At 39.9% G+C, this 19,192-nt stretch overlaps 2 protein-coding genes across 3 annotated transcripts; one reads left to right on the top strand and one right to left on the bottom strand.

Moving 5' to 3' along the window:
- Nucleotides 1-752: 752 nt before the first annotated feature.
- hadhb (hydroxyacyl-CoA dehydrogenase trifunctional multienzyme complex subunit beta) lies at nucleotides 753-8,219 on the bottom strand. Of its 2 annotated transcripts, none has more exons than XM_004550585.5 (16): nucleotides 8,066-8,219; nucleotides 6,796-6,870; nucleotides 6,569-6,610; nucleotides 6,274-6,370; nucleotides 6,073-6,117; nucleotides 5,397-5,496; nucleotides 5,143-5,230; nucleotides 4,460-4,647; nucleotides 4,173-4,353; nucleotides 3,676-3,797; nucleotides 2,840-2,919; nucleotides 2,698-2,745; nucleotides 2,489-2,576; nucleotides 2,148-2,222; nucleotides 1,350-1,514; nucleotides 753-1,183 (listed from the first exon to the last, which is right to left on the bottom strand). In XM_004550585.5, exons 2-16 carry the CDS (start codon nucleotides 6,860-6,862, stop codon nucleotides 1,148-1,150), a joined length of 1,422 nt encoding a protein of 473 aa, XP_004550642.1. In that variant the 5' UTR covers nucleotides 6,863-6,870; nucleotides 8,066-8,219; the 3' UTR covers nucleotides 753-1,147. The 2 variants fall into 2 exon arrangements, with proteins under 2 accessions (XP_004550642.1, XP_004550643.1); XM_004550586.5 differs by having other exon boundaries at nucleotides 6,796-6,888; nucleotides 8,066-8,190.
- Nucleotides 8,220-8,369: 150 nt separating this feature from the next.
- Nucleotides 8,370-19,188, top strand: hadhaa (hydroxyacyl-CoA dehydrogenase trifunctional multienzyme complex subunit alpha a). Its single transcript, XM_004550686.4, has 21 exons — nucleotides 8,370-8,526; nucleotides 9,094-9,135; nucleotides 9,901-9,971; nucleotides 10,094-10,224; nucleotides 10,428-10,566; nucleotides 10,644-10,763; nucleotides 10,935-11,037; nucleotides 11,202-11,324; nucleotides 14,242-14,360; nucleotides 14,449-14,505; nucleotides 15,003-15,112; nucleotides 15,220-15,354; nucleotides 15,513-15,684; nucleotides 16,203-16,289; nucleotides 16,516-16,656; nucleotides 16,812-16,880; nucleotides 17,026-17,139; nucleotides 17,219-17,300; nucleotides 18,015-18,120; nucleotides 18,199-18,344; nucleotides 18,455-19,188. Exons 1-21 carry the CDS (start codon nucleotides 8,418-8,420, stop codon nucleotides 18,622-18,624), a joined length of 2,346 nt encoding a protein of 781 aa, XP_004550743.4. The 5' UTR covers nucleotides 8,370-8,417; the 3' UTR covers nucleotides 18,625-19,188.
- Nucleotides 19,189-19,192: the final 4 nt, after the last annotated feature.

Below are 19,192 nucleotides of genomic sequence, written 5' to 3'. Positions count from 1 at the left end.
GCACCCCCTCTACCCAAATTCTGTTATCTGCAGCACAAAGCTTTCTATACATTGATCTTTTTCCCCTCCTCACAACAGTTTCAGTCCCTGCTGAATAAAACATAGATCATCAACACATTGCTTGAAGTTGTTGTCCGTGCATCGAGGCCTTCTATCAGCAGAAAAAATGCAAATCTCACCAAGAAGGGAGACAAAATGTTAGGAACAAAGACCAATGTTGTTAATATATGAAATTCTACATGATTAAAAGATAGACTGTTTCATTTTCTGTTTGCATCTGTACCTATATTGCAGAGTTCAACTCAACTGTTTCTTCAAAACTGATACATTCTGTGATACATACATTCTTGTTACAAAATATTAAATGCTTATACAATGAAAATGACATTTTTCAGTCACTTTCCCATCCTGAGCATTGCGCTCCCAGCCTTAATGCTCAGAACACATAAGCTATATTTGTGTTTAAACAAAAATGCACTTTTAGCATCATCCTTTCTCACCACACACATTATAAAAATGCCAGTATCTCTGGACAATCATCCTCTCTGACCTTTAATGGACTTCCTGTTTGATTAAATTCAACCTGAAACTATGAAAAACAACCAGAGGATTTGCCAGCTGCTGGCCATTAGAAATTGATCAGATCCACAGTTTTCTATTCTATTACTAGTTACAACTTGTTTCTTACCGCTAGCCAAAATCAGATGCATTTAGTACAAAAGTTAAGCAGGAACAACAGAAATGAGTCCCAGTGTAATTAACACACCGTTTAATTCCAACAGTCAGTAAGAAAAAAAATTATTACAGCGTATTAGAAACATTACATTAGGCTCACTGTTGCTCTTCTTAGAGCTAAAACTTTGTTATGTTATGTTGGACTCGCTGATAATGCTCTCGAGACACTGCTCGAGTCCACAAAACAAAAAAAAACATTCCTCATCGACAATCTGCTTAAATTCAAAAGCCCCTAAGCAAAGTTACATTTACAAGAGATCCTTCAGAGACACTCATACTGTATCTGACTGTTCTCCCATACAGGCAAAGTGGTGGCCATATGTACACTCTCTTTTATCGATGTGTGTGTGTGTGTGTGTGAGTGAGAGAGAGAATGTATGTGTAGTTGTCTGTCCAATGGTTTTTAACTGTGTTACTGGGGGTAAGCCTCGATCACCATGGCATGACCCTGGAATAGACAAGAAAAGAAGAAATTACACTACAAAATAGCGACTATGTTAGTCTTAATACAAATATATTACTCTGAGGTCTATTAAATGTTAATCTCTCAGTCACAACAAATCTTATCACTTTGGGAGTTTTGAATTTCAAAATGTAAAATCAGAGTGTGTTACCTGTCCTCCAGCAGCACAGGCTGCTATGAGCCCATACTGTCCTCCCTCCTTCTTCAGTCTGTTTGCTACTGTGGTTGCCAGTCTGCAGCCAGTGGCACCGAATGGGTGACCCAAAGACAGAGAACCGCCCCACAGATTGAACTTCTCCATGGCAGGAGTCCCAACCTGCACACACAGCGACCATCAGGTCATGAGTGATGTAAACACCAGTGAAAACTCAACAGGACATCAGCTCAGGTGAATGGATTTCAGCTGAGGATGTCCACTTGACCTCAACAGAAAAAATTGTTGATGCTGTTAACAAAAAATGAAGGCCCAGACATTATCCACATATCCACCAATCTGCAATCTTTGGGGCTATAAAATAAAGGAAGGGCCACAGTGCCAAAAACTCCAGCTCCTTCAGTGGTCGTTTCAGCTCCCCTTTTAAAATGTTTCAAGGCTGTATTAAGATTGCTAACTTTGGATGCAGTGCGCTAACCAAGCTAGGTAAGAGAAGCCCATAACTTAATAATCGGTCTATGACAGCTTGATCAGAAGCCTTATAACACTGGCAGTTTTCCCAAGAAGCTAAATCATCAGGCAGCTCCCTGCTTTCAGATGAACTTTTATATGACCCCAGTTAAAGTGAGAAAGGCATTACAATACTTGATGCGATTGTGTAAAAATAATTGTTATCCAAGCATATTCAATTCTTTGTGGCTGTTCATGTTTTGCAGTGTGCTGCAAGCATCAAGGTGAGCTGCATGGATCTAGTTTTTGAGAAAAAGCAAACAGATGACCAACGGCCATCTTTACCTTCGATTTCCTGCCCATGTACGTCTGAGCAAACCAATCCGAGTCCATAGCCTTCAAATTTGCCATGATCTGACCCTGAAAAACACACACAAATATATATCCACCGAGTTACCATGGAAACCAGCCTGGAAATTGATCTGTATTGATCCAACTGTGTTGAGTATGAAGCAGACATGTCAAATTTTACTCCTGCATGTGGACAACATTTATACTGTACATGACAACATGCTGAAACTCGATTAGAGGCAAACACAGAAATGTTGGTGGAGACGGACAGAATATTGATGGATCACATAGACTCACATACTTTTCCCCCCCTGAAATATATTGTAATAACTTACTGCGAATGCCTCGTGAAACTCAAAGACGTCAATATCACTCATGGACAAGCCGGCACGTTCCAGGACTTTAGGTGTAGCGTACGTTGGCCTAAAATAATCAAACAGAGAAAGCATGGAGGTAGAATAAGTCTTCTTTTTTTTAATAGTCCTCAAGACAATTAAGAAACCACCATCTAATCAAATCTACTGAGTAAGAAGTAGTAACTCACCCCAAAAGCAGCTGATCTTTGGGGTCCTGAGACACATAGACAAAGTCTCTGCCAGGATAAAATATTTAAATAAGCATATTGTGCAATCTAGCATTATTATAGAAGTTATTGTTAATCTACCAAGAAGACAGGGTTTAGATACCTGAGGTAGGCTTTAGGCTTGTAACCCATAGCCAAAGCTTTCTCTTCAGACATGACAAGCACAGCAGAGGCACCATCGGTCTGAGGACACACAAACAAGAATCTCAACTTCATGATCCAAGAACAGTTTCCAAAACTGAAAATTTGGAAGAACTAGTTTGAGCATGGTGACACAAGTGAACAAGAGGGTTTAGGATAAAAGGGTTTCCCATATATATAATATTGACTTTGGGCAACCTAAGTCAAGTATAGGAAACTTAAAAAAAATCTATTTTGTTCCCCATTTTTTATCAGACAAAATGACAGAGTTGGACAATCCCTTCGCTTTTATTTTGAAGTTTGATGACTGCTAACCAATGAGAGCTGTGCCTGCTCATCATCATCATCTGTGCAGTTAGGTCTTTTGTGGCAGTCTCCAGAGTTTCTCCACCATGATGGACTGCAGCTGGTGATGTTAGTCCCCTTTATGATCTGAGGGTCCAATGTGAGCTGGCGGACCACTCTAATCAGAACTTGCACCAAGTGGAGAACTGGTTCAGGTGTTTGCTCAACTGAGATGAAAGAGTCTGCAGAGCATAAGGACTACTATCGCCAGCTGCTAGGATGGTGGAATTGGTGTTCAACCACAGGATGAGGAACTTGCAGAAGAAGCTGCTTCATTCACACAAAGTATATGTAATGATTGTTTTTTAATGAATTTCCTGAATAAAGTGTGGGTGCACCTGATTAAAGATTTTTAAGTTATTTCCTAATAAAGAATAAGATTTTGTCAAAACCAAACATATCTTTAACCCAGATACACAAAAGAAACAATTAGCGCCGTTTCTGTGTCTTTACCAGGAAAGAAGAGTTCGCAGCAGTGACTGTTCCATGAGGTTTAACGAAGGCAGGCTTTAGTTTGGCCATTTGATCCATGGATGATGGCCGTATGCCGTTGTCCTTTGACACAATATCACGACCTGAGGAGACATGAATGCCACTCTATTGTAAACATTTTTTTTTTTTTTTTTAAAAAGAGGAAAGCCTAAAGTCTAGCCCATTCCTCTTATATTTTGTTCGATAATAACTAATATTTTCAATTTGAACCCTAACTCTACTTTCCAAATTGACTGAAAGCGATTTTTTCAAAAGTGATAGATGTCCAAGCGCAGTCAGATTATTTTAGCTTCTGCTAATTATTAATTATATTTATTTCAGATAGAATTAGTCCATATCATGCAAAAAACATAAAAAATCAAAATGTATAATTCAAAATTTCTCAAAGCCAATATGAAGTCTTTATATATTCTAAATGAGTCAATGTATAACATAATCTACAGTAAAGCTGGGTTTACCTGGCACTTTAAAGGAGATGACATCCTGCAGCAGCCCTTCGTCCTGGGCTTTTTTAGCCAGTGTGTGTGATCGCAGTGCAAACTCATCCTGCTCCACTCTGGAGACCCCAAATGCAGCAGCCAGACGATCAGCACTGTGGCCCATTGTTTCTGCTGTGGAGAACTCCGCAACAGCAGGAAGCTAGTACGGCACAACGGACAATTTGAGGGTTAAATACTATATGGTGTGAACAGAAGTAAGCCACTCTGAAATCAACTAAAACTGAAAGTTGTTAAATCATATATACCTCCGGGGAGAGGTGTGCAAGCCGGATGCTGCCAATCAGACTGAGCCTCTGGCCGAGTGTCTTTGCCTTGTTTAGGGACAACATGGTTTTCCTCATCTTACGGCTGTGACGAATGGGAACGTCTGACATGAATTCCACTCCACCTGCTACAACAGCATCACACTGACCGGCAGCAATCAGACCAACGCCTGGAGAGATGGATAAAGAAGATGAAGATTAAAGATTAAAACAACCATTAAAAACCGAAAGTAAAATCAAAGAATTGCATGAAAATAGGTCAAGATCCATAGGCTTTACCTACTTTTCCTAATATAATGAATGTGATTTGGTTTAACACAAGAGGACACATCTGATCAGTATACTACTCCCCCTGTCATTTTTACAGACTTCACCTCCAACCTGCCAAATGTTGGTGTATGACAGTTTATTTTGATGCTTAAACATTAAGACCGGATGCCTTTTTTCATTTAGGATTAAATTTTATTCATCTTGCTCCTTGCCCATAGGAGCTGTAAACAACTAAAAAGCGCATATAGCAGTTTATCACTGTTGCAGTGTACACAACTGTTTTGCAACTGCAATGCAGGACTACACTGAATATCAATAATAATAATAATAATAATAATGATATTTAGAACAAATTATACAGAGTCTCAGTGAAGAGGCTTCTTTTCCGGACATACTTGAGGTCATTGCCTGGTTGGAGGAGATGCAGGCCATGGTGACTGTGTGAGCTGGGATTTTGTCAGAGAAGCCTGCACCCAGTGCTGCCTGAAATCAAAGTAAACATAGAGCCACATTATACACAAATGTAATTGTATTATGCATTTACAGATAATAAATGCACCACAATTATATTTTAGTACGCAATAACAAAGTTAAAGTTAACATTTACAATATGTGATATGTGTATGGGAGAGTGCTTATGTGTGCATACCTCTCTTGCTACGTTGCTGGTTTTAACCTCTTGAATGACTGTTCCATATATGATGTAGTCTACAGCATCTTTTGGTATACCTGTCCGTTTTAGCAGGCCCCTATATAAAAGAAAAAAAAAGAAGAAGATATAAACAAACACACAGAATGAGTAATTTTATTTTTTTTGCTAACGAGGGACAAACATAAATATTTGTTCATAAAGACCTTGTACAATGATCTGTCAGATCATTGTTCTGGCCTTCCTTCATCTCTTTCTAGTGTAAACTGATATACTTCATTCAGCTCCATTGCACTTTGCCCTCACATTACTTTTAAAGCTTACAATGTTTACTGCTTCATAATGACTAGAAGAGTCTAAGAGATATTTTAACAGATCATCAGCAGTTCAGAGTGACACAGTACAACATATAAATGAAAAGTAGTTTTTAAAAATCATTCATTCAAATCATGGTAGCCTTGTCTAAAAAGTGTCCAAATATACAATTATTTTTGCAGGGTTTCTTTGTGGAGCAAAAAACCCTGCAAGCATTTACCCATTTAAACCTCTGATTCAGTTAGAACAAGTTCAAAACTGGATCTGCAAACTATTATTTAATTTGCAGATAAACATTTGACATTGACTTTGCTGGTCTCAACAGACAGTCATCAGAAAAACAATGCAACCATAGACTTACTGCAGAGCTGCTCTGGCCAGGTCGTGTGGCATTAGGTCAGCATACCTGTAGAGACCAACCAAAAAGTTTTTTCTTTTGTTTAAGCCACAAATTATTTTCCACTACAAAATGTTCTTGACTGTTTTTTAAGAGTTCAGTACTCCGTGTAGCACAATACAATAAATGTAAAGTGAGAACACAAAGAAAAGAGCCGAGACATACGTGGTTCCAGACAACAGGAAAGGGGTTCGAACTCCTTCCACCAGCACTATGTTCTTTACACCAGGTCGAGCCAGCGTCTTCTTGCTCTTTGTTTGAACTGAAAGAAAATAATTAAAAATAAGACTTACAGCAAGGGCATCTCAGCATCTGCTAGGGGAAGTAGGTTTATACATATTATGTCCAGGCAAATAAATCAGCGATTAAAGGCTTTGGTTACCATTCTGCTTTCAAAAAAAATCTATAATACACATAGCCATAATCTGGATAAAAATTATCATTATAGTAAAAAACTTACCTTGAGACTGAAGCTGGGCTGTTGTACTGAGAGATCGTGCACCTTAGACAAAGAAAAATAAAGAAATTATCATTATAAACCTAAAAGTACCAGATTTTAAATGCTAATATTGAACTGGAAGCAGCTGTACTGCATCTTTAATTTCTGACTCTTAGTCATGTATTTCCTTAATTACTTATGGATATTTGAAATATATTAAACTGTTATGGGAACAAATGACAACTTACCAAATCGCACTGCCCAGGAAGAGCTGACTGAGCAGCTCCGAATTGGGTTCATCAACATGGAAGCCATTCTGTTCTCTGTGGCAAGAAATGTTACTGCAAAGTTTATGGAAATGTTTAACATTTCAGATTCAAAACATTTTAAATTAACTTGGATATTTTAGGACTTCTTTGTGTTTTTCTTAGAATTCCTTACTTTTTTTGTGTGAATTCACAACGACTTAAAAAAAAAATTATTCCTGAAACCACACAATCCATGGAGGATATATTTATTACTATTATATTGTAGCCTTATTGCATGGGCAGGAGTGTTACACAACCACAACCTCTCAGATCATACTCCGTTCTACTTTCATGTCTGAGTCCTGGTTTTGTTTGACTAAAATCACGCCATATATCTTAAACAACACCTCTTTAGAATTTGCTCCTATCAATTCTTATTTTTTATCTTTTTTCAGTATACAGGGATTTTTATATTTTATTATGTGGTTCAATGAATAAAACTGAAAAATTACTGAATCACCAAGCATCACCAAAACCGTTTCAATGTGCCTAGACTTTGACTCTGCTAATCTGTGGAAGGTTATAGGAAAGGATGCACACATTCTTCCAAAATATATTTGGCAGAGAGCACTGCTGATCATTTTCACAATTATGAAAACATTCAGTTACCCCCGGAAACTCTATGGATAGGGGCACTGTCATCCTGAAAAGGTAGGTGAATAAAGGTGATCAGTCAGAACTCATGACCTCTTGATTTCGGTCACTGTTCCTTCTCAGAGCATAAGTCGATCCAAACTATGCCAAAAAAAACAAACAAACTAATAAATGCACCTTATAGCACATAAGAACCACCACTTCCACTAATTTTGGGGCTCAGGAGTTTACTACTTTCCTTTAATTTGTCATACAACAACGGTCACCCTGCCCAACCCCCTCTACCCTAGCTTTGACCCTTCACCTAGATTTCTCTCCTGGAGAATGACAGAGCCCTATGTGCAGAATCACAAGACTAATACTGACTGCGTATCGACAAATTATATAAGTCCAAATAAAGCAACAAAATATAACCTTATAGTATCGACGAAATCTAAAATAAAAACAGCGAAGCTGGAAGCTGCATGCAAGACTAGCTCAACTAGCTAGCTACTTGTGAGCTAAAATTTAATCAGCAAAAATTCCTGCCGCTGTGTTTGAGATGAAAAAAATCAGTTTGCAGAACCCGTATAACAGCTTTTAACTTTCTAACCTCACCAGATACGTTTAAGCTCACCTGTTTTTATGGTTTATATCCCAGCACACTGCTTCCCTGTCTAATGACCGGCCAGACCCACCAGGACTACAAAAACTGCTTTAAAGGACCCACCCAGTGACTAAGCCGACCAACGGTGTGCCTGAAGCAAAACAATAAAGCACACATTAATATTACTAAATTACACTGCTGTTCACATTCATTATAACCTGCATCACAACTAGGTCCTTCTCTAAAACTAAAAAATAATGACTTGAAATATTAATCTTTTAAACTAAGACACTTTTCAAGCCCCACCGGCGGCCTATATTAAACGGTACTCTTGCGCCCTCACCGGTCAGTCATCGTAATAGATTTTGTTGATTGCACTTGTATGTATGTTGCGGTTGACGCTTTACTAACGCTTCAGGTGGAAATGGCAGTCACTCGTGCAGCAGGTGTTTTCTCCAAGTTTGCAACAGGCAAACACCCTTTATTGTCAGGTATATTTAAAATCACTCATCTTTTGTTGTTGTTGTTGAAGGTACTTTAATTTAATTTTTGTCGTTTTAATTTACTCTTTGTCGAATTTGTACTCGACGGTAGCATTTGACCTCAAGCTGTTAGTGGATAACTGAAAATATAATAACTCAGAATTTGCTTTTTTTTCTTGAAAAATTACTCAAGTGGTTTAAAAAAAACGTTGTAAAGGGAGATATTTTTCAAATGGAACTGTGGGTAAAACATTTTTAATTACATTAATTATTAAAAGCTGGCATATAATTAGATATTCTGCACTGACGTTAGTAACGCCTGTGTTTACTGTCTGTTGTAGTAAAAGGTTTAATGTTAGAGTTTTTAGTTTTTTGGTGATAACAGCATACAGGGCTGCAATACTAAGTTACTGTCTTAATTTCTGTCTTTCTGCTCAGTCACGACTAACTTTAGCAGAATTGTATTAACTTGTTCTTTTCCTTATGTTAGGGGAAACTTGTCCTAGAGGAAAGTCAAGGGCCTCTCCTTTTTATTCAGGAGCACTCAAAATTCTTATTGCCTCTTTCTGCTCTTAGGTCATGCCAGACGGATTTTCTCTGTATCATCACATTTGGCAGGTAAAGAGGGTTTTGATGATGATCGGTGCACCAAATACCCAAGAGTACACTCACATCCATCACAAATCGGTGGTTTACTAAAGAACCAACGATTCTTTAGTAAAGGTTCAGCTGTATTAATTTAGTGTGGTCTGTGTTCCCCCAACATCCATGTGCTATCTTAAACAAAAGTAATATTCATATAGTGTTGACTCATTTAGATGAACTGTTTGCATACTTTAGTTCTTGTTAAAGATTAGCAAAACAGGTTTTTGCACAGCTGTTCTGCAAACATTTATCTTTAAAATCTGCATTGTACTTTCTTTCCTATCTTGTTATAGCTTGACTTGTTACTGCTCATTATAGTTTACGAGAATAATGTGAAACTATTGGTAACAATGTTGCTCCATTCTGTTTCATTAGCATATGCATGCACAGTACAAGCAAAACAAGGCTGGAGTGTTAAACCAAAGTCTTTCTACAAGCAAGTCCCATTCCTCAGAGGTCATATCAAAGTGTCTCTCAGTAATTATTTGGGCAGTTAATTTAGATAATACTTCAAAATAAAGTTTAAATTCAGTGCTTAAGAACATGAAACTGTATGCATGGAATTGCCTAAATCTAATAAAACAGATTAAAAGTTGTAAAGGGAAGTAAAGTTTTATAAAAAAAAAGAAACTTAAGCGTTACAAAATTCTCACTTTTTTTTGAGTAAAATATCTGCTTATACAAAAAAATATTATTGTAATCTATCTCATTCTTTAATTGCTGTTTTCTCTTTTTTAGCTCATAAACATATCAGCTTCGAGTACAAGGACGATGTGGCTGTTATACGATTCAATGACCCAGCATCGAAGGTGTGTGCGTCTGTTTGTGGATATGAAACAGTACACGTCTTAGAGAGAGATTAAGTTTGTAACAGTTCTGACTACATGTTTCACTCTTGAAATGACATAATTTTGTTGTTTTGTGTGTGTAGGTGAACAAACAGTCTCTGCAGTTGCATGAGTTGGCTGACGTGTTGGGAGACATCTGGCTTTATAGATCTTCAAAAAGTGTTGTCCTCATTTCAGGCAAACCCGGCTGTTTCCTTGCTGGAGCAGATAGCAAGTAGGCTTTTGAGGGCTTTCACAGTCTCTGATGTGTGTGGTGTATTCTGTGTTGCTTTTTGTTTTGTTTGTTTGTTTTGTAAGTGTAAAAGTGCAAATAAACCAGGACGTATTTTACGAAAAAAGTCAAATGGATCAAATTTAATATGCTTAATTGAAAAGTGAGTAATTTATCTTGATTTTTTTTCTTTTCTTTGCTCTCAGTATGCTTCAGTCCTGTACAACTAGTGAGGAGGTCGCCAGTCTCTGTGAGGAAGCTCAGAAGTTGTTTAGGAGAATTGAGCAGTCTCGTGTCCCCATTGTCGCCGCTATCCATGGCTCATGCGTGAGTCGAGGCCTTGAGGTACAACAGTTTGTGTCAAAATGCCAATTTGGCTTAAAAAATGGGCAGTAACTCTCAGTTTTGTAACTTTTCTGTAGCTTGCAACAGCCTGCCACTACAGAATTGCCACGAAGAGTAAAGAAACAGTCCTGGGGACTCCGGAGGTCATGTTGGGACTGCTGCCGGGAGCAGGTGGCACTCAGAGACTACCTAAAATGGTATAAATGCACACACTCATATTAATCAGTTCCTCAGTGAAAGTCTTGAAAGCATTGCTGCAGTCTTGTGCTAGTGGCTACTGCAGTACACAGGAGTATAATAAGGTCAAGACTCTCACTTGGGCCAATACCAGCTCACTGTCTTCAATTCTGCTTGTTGCACATGTTTAGGTGGGTCTCCTGGGAGCTTTTGATATGCTGCTGTCAGGCAAGAACATCACAGCAGACGAAGCCAAGAAGATGGGTCTAGTGGACCAGCTTGTGGACCCTCTGGGTATGTTATACATGTGGCATTTCTTCAATGAATGTACCGTTTTTCTGTTGTAATCTTAAGGGAGAGGGTGGTGGGGAATTAAACTTTTTAGCAGCTCAAGACTGAGCCTTCAATTAGTGACATGTTTCATTTTTCTCTGTGCTTCTTTTATATTTATATTTCAGGTCCTGGTCTGAAGTCTCCAGAGGAACGAACGATGGAATACCTTGAGGAAGTTGCAGTGGGTGTTGCCAATGACTTGGCCAACAAAAAGATTCCCCTTACTAGGGAAAAAAGATTTAGACTGAGTGAGTGAACTCGTGTTCAGCCCAGTTGTCTTTATACCGCCAAGGATTTGTTCCATGAAATCATTTGCAACTGGCTTGTTTTTTCAGTCCCAGCGGTTGGGGCCACCAACTGCAGTTTCTTGAATGGCCACTTGAGGCTGACTCCAAAAGAAAGTCAATTCCCAAAGACTAAATTTCAAAATGTTCGGCCATACAGCAGGGAAAAAAATGCCCACAGGTAGTATAAAAAATGTCTTTGGTCTCTTCAAACAAAAAAAAAAAATTTTCAAACCGGTGATTAATTCTTTCCCTCTTCAGAGGTATTTACTTAGTACTTAGTTCCTCCTACGCCGAGCGGCGCATCGGGCAGCTAGTGATCTCCATCGATGTCGGTCAGCAGCGACTGCTTCAGCTTCGTCCCAGGCAATGTCGACAGTTCTCAGATCGTCCATAAATGTTCGACGCCATGTGATCTTTGGTCGGCCTTGCTTTCGCTTGCCAGTGCGTGGACGCCATGTCATGGCAATCTTAGCTGGGCGATGAGGGGGTAGGCGTAAAATATGTCCCGCAAAGCGAAAGCGCCTTTCTGCAACAACATCGGCTAATGGGCAGGTGCCTGCTCTTCGTAGGACCTCCTCATTTGTTATTCGGTCCCGGTAGGAAATTCTCAGGATTCGCCGCAAGCCACGTTGTTGAAGCACGTTCAGGTGTTGAATAATTGCACTTGTTGAGCGCCAGGTTTCACTAGCGTAACGTGCAGTAGGGAAGACTATAGAGTTCAGTAGTCTGATCTTGACCCTTACATTCAGGGAGGTCGAGTTCCAAATAGGTTGGAGACGTCGCAGGACACCAACTGCCTTCCCTACTCTGGCGTCGACATCCCGATCAGAGACCCCGTCATTCGAGATGATGCTGCCAAGATATGTAAAATTCTCCACCTCTTCAGCACGTTGTTGGTTGATCATGACAGGAATGCGGGCACGTGCATAGCCAACTCGGAGTACCTTGGTTTTTTGGCACTGATTCTTAATCCAACTTTCGTTGCCTCCCTCTGCAGGGCCACGGTCAACTTTTGGAGGTCTTCCTGAGTCGAGCCCAGCAGGGCGATGTCATCTGCGAAGTCCAAGTCAGTGAGATTACGCGCTTCGTGCCAGGGCACACCGATGCCAGCTTGGTCAACTGATCGTCGCATGATGAAGTCAATTACCAACAGGAAGAGGAAAGGGGATAGCACGCATCCTTGTCGGACGCCAGTATTGATCTTGAAGAAGGCTGTGCAGCCGTCATCCGCCCTGACGCAGCAACGGGAGTTGGAGTAGAGACAACGAAAGGCATCTACAAACTGCTGAGGGACTCCATAGTGGCGTAGGATAGCCCATAGAGTCGGCCGGTGGACGCTGTCAAAAGCCTTCTCGAAGTCAATGAAATTAATAGAAATCTTCTTTTGGTATTCCAATGTTTGTTCAATGATCATGCGGAGGGTGAAGATTTGCTCGACGCATGACCGGCCACTCCGAAACCCAGCCTGCTCTTCTCGCAATCGTTCGTTCACAGCGTGTCGTAGCCGATTCAAAAGAGCGAGGCAAAACACTTTCCTGGGTACCGACAGCAACGTGATGCCCCGCCAGTTGTTACAGTCACCCAAATCACCTTTTTTTGGAAGTTTGATAATGGTGCCTTTTGTCCAATCATCGGGTACATGTGATGTTGACCAGCAGGCGTTTAGGAGTCTTGTAAGGGCGGCTTCAAGATGGGGTCCACCATACTTCAGCATTTCGGCGAGGATTTCGTCCAGGCCTGCGGCCTTTCCACTCTTGAGGAGTCGGATCGCTGTCTTGACTTCAGTGATGCTGATTTGTCCGATATCGACAGGAAGAAGATCCATGGAAGGTGCCAGGTTTTCGGCCTCGAACCGTTGGGGTGGCTCAGGTTGGTTCACAGTATCGCGGAAGTGTTCGACCCATCGTTGTTCTTGTTCAGCTGCAGTAAGGAGGACACGTCCATTTTTGTCTCGGATTGGAACACCGCGGCCACCACGAGCCCCAGTTAGATCTCGTACAATGCGATATAAGGTTCGGGTATCGTTCCGATCGGCTGCTTCTTGGGCTTCGATGCCTTTAGCTTCGATCCATTCACGCTTGTCACGCCGGCAGCTGCGTTTGACCTGTCGGGCAAGGTCTTGGTAGGTGGCCATGGCCCTCTCACGCTGGTCTGCAGAAGCATGTGGGTCAAAGGCCACCTGGTCCCGAACTGACTTTGCCAAGCGACGTTGATCTATAAGTTCCCATGAACGGTCAGAGATCCAGCGCTCCTTAAAGCCGCCCCGTCGGCGACCAATCTTCGATTCTGCTGCACCGACCACAGCCTCTTTTAGCTCATCCCAGAGAGTATCTGGATTTTTGTTGTTATTTCCTTCCGCAGCAAGGAGCTGGAAGCGGTTTCTCAATTCGAGTTGAACTCCCTGATTCAGTCGATACTGAGATTCACTTGCTGTTTCCGTAGCAATTGGAGTTTTTACAGGGTGGGGTTGCTAGCCCCACGCCCAGCCCTCCTCCTTTCTCATCCGGGCTTGGGACCGGCAATGGCAGAGTCTTCAGAGGTTTCTGTCATATTTCAGGCCTGAACAAAATGAATGGGTGTGCATCAGAATGTAGTGATAACCTCCCATGTACCCTTAATGGCGAGTATGCTGCCTTACTAGTTCCCTTAGAAAAACCTGCAGCCCATTTTAGTGGTTGTCAAACCACGTCTTTATTGATTTTACATTAAGGTGTCAAAACACACCATTGAGAATTCAAGGAGGTTGTCAAATTTCAGTTTTATCATTTAAAATTTTAACTGATAAACTTTCTATGGTATCTTCTAATTGGCAAATACCAGCTGTACACATTTACACAACAAAAAATGAAAACCTGTCACTGTAAACGTGTGTGTGCAGAGCTGTGGGACACAGTCACGGGCCTGGGTCCAGTGAGGAAGATCATCTACAGCACTGTCACTAAAAGAGTCCAGAAACAAACTAAAAACCTCTACCCTGCTCCGTTCCAGATTATTGAGGTAAAGAGTACACTTATGGGTGAAGATAAACACATTAGCGCATGATGTTGCTGCTGAGTGTCTCATGCTGTCTTATTTTAATGTGCAGTGTGTTAAAACTGGCATAGAGCACGGCAGTAACGCAGGTTATTTGGCTGAAGCTCAGGTGAGTTGGACTAACAGAATTTTTTTTTTTTTTTTTTCTCAGTCAGATGGATTTTTAAAAAAAATCCTCCTGGCCTTTTAGTAGATGTCATACATGTGCTGCATTTTGACCATTGTGACCTTTTGTGTTTTGCTGGGTGTTTTTTCTGTTTTGTTTTTTCACTCTGTAGTTAGTGTTGGGAAAAGAGCAGAGTTTGGGTTACAACAGGAACCTTCCTCATTCATCAAATGATGAATGTGGAGTGACAGACTCCTCTCACTAATGCCATAAGTATGTGCATAAAGCCCCATCACCAATGAACACCTTAGGCCTAAACGAGTCATGCCAAGAGCTTTGACAAAATGGCATTAATTGATGTCCCGGGAATGAGAATGGGCTGCTTAACAGTTTAGGCTTGTGGGTTTCATTGATGACTCTATAATCAAGTTTTTGGATTTGTTGTTGTTAAAGAGACTAATTGTATTTGTTAAATTCTTGTTGCTTTTAACCCTTCATAGAGCTTTGGTAAGTTGGTGATGACTTCTGAATCCAAAGCTTTGATTGGACTTCACAATGGTCGTTTGTTGTGTAAGAAGAACCGATTTGGTCCCCCAGAAAAGGAAGTAAAGTAAGAACTGTAAACAGGGGTGATTTATGTTGCCATATACATTTGCTGTCTATATACAGTTGCCTCAGCGATAGTAGTAAGACACCTGTACAAAATGTTTGCAACAGAAAGCTGGCCATTCTGGGTGCAGGGCTAATGGGAGCAGGTATAGCACAGGTATCTGTAGATAAAGGCCTCACCAGCATCCTAAAGGACACCACAGAGGATGCCATCAGCAAAGGATATGAAAAGGTTTATAAAAGGTAATATAAACGCATTCTGTACTATTTATTTATTTATTTATTTATTTATTTATTTATTTTATTTATTGAAAAATAAAAGTGGCTTTACAGTTTGAAGTATTTTTGTTTGTTTGGGGTTTTTTTTTTTTTTTTCTCCTCAAAATGTTCTTGATCTTCAGTTTCGACACCAGGGTGAAGAAGAAAGCCATGATATCATTTGAGCGTGACGCCATTATGTCTAATCTGTCGATTCAGACGGATTACTCTGGTTTTGAGTCTGCTGACATGGTGATAGAGGCTGTGTTTGAAGACCTCAACATTAAACATAAAGTCCTCAAGGAGGTGGAGGCAGTGAGTGCAGTTTTGCTTGAACTACTCTGTCTTTAACTGTTTTAGTTAGAGGTGGTTAAATTGGCATTGAAAATGTATTACAATAAATGGGCATCTAAGAACTTCTAAATTACTTTGAGCAAGAACTGGTGCAGAACTAACCTGTTTGGAGAAATCTCGCCTTAATTTAGGTTTTAACTTGAGAAAATTCTCAGGCCAACCCAAAGTAACTGTTAAAGAACTTAGTGGGATTGATGTAGATGAGGCTTTCCTTTTCTTGTTTGGAGTTTCAATCATTTTTGAGAAGCTTTTGGTTGCATGCAGGTAGTATTATGTCATTATTATTCTAGCATAGCTATATTAGCTGTTTAACAGTTATTTTCTGTCTAAGACTTATTTGCATTACTAAGTAATCACTGGCATGTGGAATGTGAATTCACTAGCTGACTATGGCTATCTTGGCTGCTACTGCTACTTTCCAGAATAATGTCCAGATAGCTAAAGTTATAAGGAAATGTACTCTTCCCCCTCCCGCCCAGGTTACCCCACCACACTGCATATTTGCGACCAACACCTCAGCTCTACCCGTCAGAGACATCGCTGCTGCCAGCAAACGCCCTGAAAAAGTCAGAAATGCTCCAAACTTTTACTTTCAACATATCTTCAGTGTTACAGTAATTTAAAAAAAATGTAATGTTGATTCATGCTTGCACAGTTGAGTTCTACCTTAATTTTCACTTGACTTTCTTGGTGATTATTATCGTGGCTTTAAAATAATGGCTTCTCAACATATTATTAAGAATCTTTATTTCCTGTGTGATGTTTGACCAATTTGCATATGTGCCTGTGCAGGTGATTGGCATACACTATTTCTCCCCAGTGGACAAGATGCAACTGGTGGAGATTGTCACCACAGATAAGACATCTAAGGACACGCTGGCTGCTGCTGTCAGCGTGGCCCTGAAACAGGGAAAGATTGTCGTCACTGTCAAGGTGATGGCAACTCTGAAAGTGTTCTTCAGTCAGTATTTCAGCCTATGTGAATCTTATTTTCATCTTAGTCATTTTGCTCATTGTTCTATTATATCTTGGTGCATGTCTCCATCTTGTGTTGCTCTCTTTCTGCCTCGAAACCCACTGAACTACAGGATGGTCCGGGCTTTTACACCACGCGCTGCATGGGTTGCTTGCTTATGGAGTCTCTGAGACTTCTTCAGGTAATCAAAGACTTGGAGAAATAATAGTGTTGCCAATTTTTCCCTGCTAAAGAAATGGTTGAGCATCAGGTCCCAGTAATTATTTAAAGCATTTATTTTTATCTTTTTACATTTGCTTTAACATAACCCACATTTTGTTCCACAGGAAGGTGTGACCGCAACAAAAAGCGATTTCCTGGCAACAAGCTTTGGTTTTAATGTCGGACCTTTCGCAGTCACTGATGAAGTCGGTGTTGACATAGGATTACATATTTCAGAGGTAATCTTTCACTTACTTTGTTGATTTAGATTTTTGGGACAGATGGGATTTTGTATTCTGTGTTTATTGTTGGATTTAGATGCTGTGCAAAGCCTTCGGTTCCCGTTATGAAGGAGGAAGCCTGGAGATTGTCAAGACCATGTTGGAAAAAGGCCTCAAAGGTTAAAACATTTCACATTAAAATAGGGGCATTATCACTCACTACTAATTTGTCACGCACTCATGCCTAAGTATTGGAATTGATGAGAATTTAGCGATTCCGATTGCATTAGTGATATTACTGATTTTTACTATTTGATTTGATTCTTTTATGGATTTTCATTCTGTTCTCTGACTTCGCTTTGAGACTCATCACCACCTTAAAGCAGCATATCAAAGACATTAAATTTTTTTTAAATGAATTGCATTTTGAGTGGTCAAATGTAAAGTCAGACATCGTCTACCTACATCAGTTTTACATTCAGAAAAGTCAAATGGACTCTACCATGAACTCCTAAGAAGAAAGAGAGGTTACAATGGACACATTTGTTAACTGCTGATAAAAGTGATGTTTGTGTTCTGCCTTAGCTAAGGAGATGATGCTGAAGTGTGTTCCAATTTATGACTTCTTGGGCTGGAGCCTATCCCAGCTGTCTTAGGGCAGACTTAGTTTAAATATTAAGGGTTAAGAATATCATTGAGATGAATTTTTCTATAACAGGAACTGTTACCCTAAAATGGTGACTTTAATATAATCAAAAATGGATTTATCTTGCTACCTGATTTCTAAAATCTAACCCTGTAAGGGCACAGGTTTCTAAGACTGAGGAACACGTTTGAGGATCAGCTTACCATTCACACAAACACGATTCTAATGCTTTATTTTTAAATTATAGGTTGTAAATCTGGAAAAGGATTCTTTCTCTATGGAAAGACTAAGAGTGTGAATCCTGAAGTAGAAGAAATTCTCAAGAACCATCAAGTGACTGCTCCCTCTGCAATGTAAGAAAACAGCCTCTCGTCTGATCTACTAATTGCCCTGTTCTGATCTGTCTCTCTGAAGTTATGTGTTTGCTGCAGTTCTTCAGAATACGACATGCAGTACCGGCTGCTGTCTCGCTGCATAAACGAGTCGTTAATGTGTCTCCAGGAGGGAATAATACAAAGCCCTCTAGAAGGAGACATTGGAGCAGTGTTTGGATATGGGTTTCCTCCCATGCACGGTGGTATGTCTCCAACATTTGTATACTTTTGAACTAGATATTTATATTAGTAAACTGATGGTTATCGATTGTGTTGGTGCTAATCGACCTTTTGTTATTCCTACATTTATCAGGTCCGTTCAGATTTGTTGACACATTTGGTGCAGAGCGCCTTGTGAGCCTCATGAAACGTTTTGAGGATGTTTATGGAAACCAGTTTACACCCTGCCAGCTTCTACTAGACCACACCAAAGACCCCAGCAAAAGGTTTTACCAATCATCCCCCTCCCTGCTTCAATACTAAAAACAACTTAGCGTTTTGAGAGAGGGACTAGTAGTCCCCCCTTTGGTATGTCTGAACTGTTAGAGCAGCAAATATGTCTTCTAAGATCAAACTAAAGGAATCAACCTAAAATAATCCAAGGAAAGATTTCAGAATAAGGTAACAGCTCATTTATGAAAATAAGCTGCTATTAAAAAATAATTGTATAACTATAAACAACATTTCTAGGAGACCAAATGGTCTATTATAACTATCTACCAGCTTTACAGATTTCCGCTTACATCATTTATATAATCAGAAAGTGATACTTTCATGTATTATGTGTTATGGCTCAAGTGGGTGTGACCACCAAACTTTTTCTTTTCATCTTTTTGGGGTGTTTTCTTTCTTTTAATTTATTTATATTTTTTTATACAAATTGTGGTAATGTGTCCAACCTCCCCTGACCTATGCTAAATTAGCCATAACCCATTTTGGCCCGCAACATGACCAAATGAAGCCCAGATGTTGCAGCTATCTGGATTCTATCTGGCACCAGTGTTAACTCAAACTCCCAACAACCAAAATAAAAAGTGAAGGTTGCATTAAA

The sequence above is a fragment of the Maylandia zebra genome, linkage group LG15, assembly GCF_041146795.1.
Source record: "Maylandia zebra isolate NMK-2024a linkage group LG15, Mzebra_GT3a, whole genome shotgun sequence".
In the NCBI taxonomy this organism is placed as follows: Eukaryota; Metazoa; Chordata; class Actinopteri; order Cichliformes; family Cichlidae; genus Maylandia; species Maylandia zebra.
The sequence above is the reverse complement of the archived record's forward strand: the minus strand, read 5'-3'. Positions and strand labels throughout refer to the sequence as shown.